Source organism: Cynara cardunculus (genome assembly GCF_001531365.2).
Source record: "Cynara cardunculus var. scolymus isolate 2C chromosome LG 7, CcrdV1, whole genome shotgun sequence".
Lineage (NCBI taxonomy): Eukaryota > Viridiplantae > Streptophyta > Magnoliopsida > Asterales > Asteraceae > Cynara > Cynara cardunculus.
The window spans coordinates 2,141,885-2,146,527 of NC_037534.1; the positions used below are offsets into that span (position 1 = coordinate 2,141,885).

The 4,643-nt window shown below is 36.8% G+C and overlaps 1 protein-coding gene across 1 annotated transcript; it reads left to right on the forward strand.

Moving 5' to 3' along the window:
• Positions 1-2,047: 2,047 nt before the first annotated feature.
• Positions 2,048-4,163, forward strand: LOC112515839 (UPF0301 protein Cpar_0662). Its single transcript, XM_025122776.1, has 2 exons — positions 2,048-2,241; positions 3,124-4,163. Exons 1-2 carry the CDS (start codon positions 2,085-2,087, stop codon positions 3,882-3,884), a joined length of 918 nt encoding a protein of 305 aa, XP_024978544.1. The 5' UTR covers positions 2,048-2,084; the 3' UTR covers positions 3,885-4,163.
• Positions 4,164-4,643: the final 480 nt, after the last annotated feature.

A 4,643-nucleotide genomic window follows, 5' to 3' on the forward strand; every position in this document is an offset into this window, starting at 1 on the left:
CATCAAAACTTAGAAACAATCTGACCTTAATTTTGCAAAACGAGCTTATGAAGAAGGTCATTGTGCAAGCTTAATTTACCGTCTACAAAACCGGCTTTATGAATCTGACCTTCAAGTGTATTTTCAAGTTGGCAAATTGTGTTACAACAGAGTCAGGTCAGATGAAGGTCATCCAGTTAAAACAATTAAATGACCTTCATCTGACTTGCTTCTTGTTCAAAATAACTTGCATTTGTTAAAAACAATGTGCTTCACGCTCCCATCAAAACTTAGAAATACACCAGAGGGTCATTTTGCAAGACCAGCTTCGGGAGAATGTCATTTTGACGTAAAAAGGCCATTTAGGTAAATTTACCTTCTATAAAGCTGACTTTAAAAATCTAACCTTCTAAGGGGTCGTTTACCAAACACTTACCTGGTAAGCGCTTATTGGTAAAATTCAACACTATCAGTTACTTACCGGACAAAATATTAGTCATCAAAAAGTAATCGTATACAACAATTTGCCCTGTAAGCGCTTACATGGTAAGAGTCGTCGCTCTCACTTACCGGGTAAGACCCTTGATCTTTGTCTCGCTCTTACTGGGTAACATTCTTGGTCTTTACCATATTCATCATCTGGTAAGCTAATGTGACTTGGTAAGTGCATACACGGGTAAGCGCTTGGTAAACGGCCGGGTAAATTGTTTTAGACCAGAGACGACATCACCTAATGGATCGAACTCATCCTTGGCTGCTACAAAAGAAATAGGCACTTTATCCGTGACCCTGAGTACAAGATTTCCGGACCTAAAGCAATAGCTTCTAGCTAATTAAGTGGATAAGATGGCTGCGCTCCAGCTCACTCAAATCCACGTGGCCTGCTTGACGAACGTCATGGATGGAGACAGCGTAAATTGGTGAAGGTCATTGAGTTTAATATTTTTAAATCATCATACTACCGATTGAAAATTCATTTAAGGTCATATAACCCTAAATTATTCGGTCGTTTCTATATGGGTATTTTTAGATGTATTTAGGTATATTAACTCTAATTGAGATATTAATTAAATTCATATGACCTTCTGATGAATATGAGACCATTTTTCTTTTATAGGCCATAAGGTCATTAATTTAATTAAAATCTCATTTAAGTTTATATACCTAAACGACTGGAAATTAACCAAAATATCCAATTTTTTCAACCAAATTCACTTTTTAGCCACTTTTGGCATTGAATTCCCAGTTTAGCCAAAGTTTACGCAAATGCCTTATCCGTTTGTATAAAACCTATTTTCAAATTAAAAAAATTATGCAAGTTCTTTACACAAATAGGATCTTTACGCAAATTCTTTATGCAAATTGAGATCCTTACGCAAATTTGTGTAAAGATTTTTCCCATTTTCTAAATCTGAAAATAAACTTCACATAAATGTGTTAGGCATCGACGTAAACTCCGGCTAAAATTATGAATTTAATTAAAATAACCGGTTAAAGGGTTGGGTTCACGTGAGACCAGCCTGTTTTCGTGAGACCACTTTTTTACACTCAAAACTTCACAGCAAAACGCTGTGAAGGTAACGTTCACAGTGTTTTTGCTTTGAAGGTTCGGGTTTTTTTTACATTCACAACGTTTTACTATAAAGTTTCAAGTGTAAAAAAATGGTCTCACGAAAACAAGCTGGTCTCACATGAACCCAACCCTTCAACTAGACTGCAAAGTTTGCTCCCCAATAATCTTTGACAGCTGCTCAACATCTCCAGTTGTGGAAAACATCCCACACATCACAAGAGAAAACTAAATGGCCAGGATGATGACACATATATCATAAAGGCAGTGAATTATTTGCCAGTTTTCTTGAACTACCTAAACCTCCATATGTCACTCTCTCATTGGCCAGTTTTTCTCAACTGTAAAGGTTTATCCACTGGCCCATACTGATAAATTTGCAAAAGTTGGATGGGGGATTGGGTTCAAAAGAATCTTGTGGTACACATTCACCCTGTTTCCCATTATATAGGACTCAAAATCAAACCCTTTTCTCTTCACTTTCTTCTGCAGAGTCAACTCAGTGAGTTGAAGGGACTCAAGAACAAGAAAAAAAATGGAAGCTTGTTTTCTTTCCTCAAATTCATTCACAAAATCAATGGAGATTGTGATCCCATCAATCAAATCAAGAATCTTTGTGCAACAACCCAAGAAGAAGAGATCATCTTCTCAGTTTCAGATTAGGAAAGCTACCATTCACTCTCCTGCAACATGTGAGTTTCTGTTTCTTGTTTTTATCTGTTTGTGGTGAGATATACTGGGTTTGTTTGGTTTAAGGTTATTGATTACTGGGTTTGTTTTGTTTATGTTGTGTTGGTGGGATCTTTTAAATCTAAGAGGTTGAAATTTGATGGTTGATGATGATTTAGTTTACCAAACATTTACCGGGTGAGAGCTTACCAGGTGTCATTTTTTTTTTACTGGGTGAGTATGACAAGGTCCGAAAGGTTACTTGTCATCATAAGAGGCATAGCGAGGGTTGAGACTCTTATGGAGAAGACTTTTACTTGGTAATGCTTGATGGGTGTCACTTACGTTTACTGGTGAACATGGCAAAGACTGAGAGGTTTATCTGGTGAGAGGTATAGTAAGAACGAAGAATATTACCTGAAGTGAGGGAGAAGATTCTTACCTGATAATTGCTTATAGGGTAAAAGACGTTTACTAACAATTCATTTTGATGGTCGAGAATGTTATGTGATAAAGTAAGTAAGATGGTGATTTTTGTTGGTAAATGCGGTAGGCGTTTGGTAAACGACCATTAATGATTTTTTTTAAGATTTGTTGACCCCTTTTAACTCTCTAAAATTTGACTTTCATTTGTATGAAGATGATTTAACAAATTTTGAGCTTTTGACGTATTGTGTTGGGTTTTTCTGTTACAAACTAACCATTGTTTATGTAAAAAATAAGAAAAATACTGAGTTTTGATAAAATTAAGGATGTTTTTTTACGATCGGTCATTTTCACGGAATCAAACAGACAGAGGTAACGTCTGCGTCTATATTACCCTTCATGACTCAATTATGTGTGGGATTTACTGGTTTCGTTTGATTTAATTTATTTTAATGTTGTAACGACTTTGTCTATTTTAGGTTGTCAATCTCAATCAAATTCACCATCACCCTCATCCCGAGACGAGGAAAATCCGTCTATCGATGCCGATTGGCGGTTATTCAGAGCAAGACTCGTAGCCGGAGAACAAGCGTTACCATCCCAAGAATCTTCTCCAACCACCGATCCCGATACCGTACCGAACCAACCACCATCTATCTCAATAGGTGACAAATGGGCTCATGCCATCCATGAGCCCGAAAAAGGTTGCTTACTCATAGCAACCGAGAAACTAGATGGGGTCCACATCTTCGAAAGGACAGTGGTCCTTCTCTTGTCCACAGGCCCAGTGGGCCCCACCGGCATCATTCTCAACCGCCCATCTCTCATGTCGATCAAGGAGATGCGGTCAACAACGACACTAGACGTTTCCGGAACGTTCTCCGACCGGCCGCTGTTCTTCGGCGGGCCCCTCGAAGAAGGGTTGTTTTTGGTGGGTGGTGGGGATGGGGTAAGGAAAAGTGGGGTTTTTGAAGAGGTAATGAAAGGGTTGTTTTATGGGACCAAAGAAAGTGTAGGGTGTGCAAGTGAGATGGTCAAGAGGAATGTGGTTGGGTTGGGTGAGTTTAGGTTTTTTGATGGATATTGTGGGTGGGAAAAGGAACAATTGAGAGATGAGATAAAAGGTGGTTATTGGGCTGTGGCTGCTTGTAGCCCAAATGTTATTGGGCTGGATAATGTGGGACGTGTTGGGCTTTGGGAAGAGGTTATTGGGCTAATGGGCCAGAAGAAAGTTTGGTAACTTATGCCTCAGTTGTGATTAGTGATGGTCAAAATCCGGTCCCGATTTCGGTCCTGGGCAGGGTCGGGCCGGTTTGGCCATCACTGGTTGTGAACTTGTGATTGATCAAGAAGGAAATCCAAAAGGAACTCGAAACCCGATTTGTTTTCTTTTGAATTATATATGTAAATTATAACGGATTTGAATTATTAATTTTGAGACCCGTCATAAAATATAAGTTATCGTGTTTTATTGTCGGTTTATTGTGTAACCACTGTAAGATCATAACTCGTTGTAACTCGGGTTTTGATGGATTTTTAAAATTATTTTTATGTTTGGTACCCATCATTTTTTTTTTTGTAAAATAAACATTAAATTTTAATTGAAACAAGGATGATAAGTAAATAAAATGTATGCTAAATCAAAAGAAAATATAAGGATCAATAATCTTATTCGGTAAGAGTCATAGTAAAGATCGAAAATCTTACTCAGTAAAAGAGAATATTCTTATCTAGTAAGTGTTTAACTGACAAAAGAAGCTAACCAACAATTCACTTTGATAAACCAAAAGGGAGATTCACGTTATACAACAAAATATATCTCGATTTTAATGTTTCGTTTTATTTTTTTGATCTTTTCGATATTATAATATGGGTTCATATGGTTTTGAGTAAGCAATAATGTTTTAATTTAAAATATAAATTTGAAGATATCATAAAAATTAAAAATATATAAAAATTCTCATTTTTTTTGTAATTTTTTAATTCAAATTTTTTTATT

Coding starts and splice junctions, on each gene's coding strand:
- LOC112515839 (XM_025122776.1), top strand. CDS start 2,085: ATGGAAGCTTGTTTTCTTTCCTCAAATTCATTCACAAAATCAATGGAG. Junction 2,242..3,123: donor CATTCACTCTCCTGCAACAT/GTGAGTTTCTGT, acceptor TGTCTATTTTAG/GTTGTCAATCTCAATCAAAT.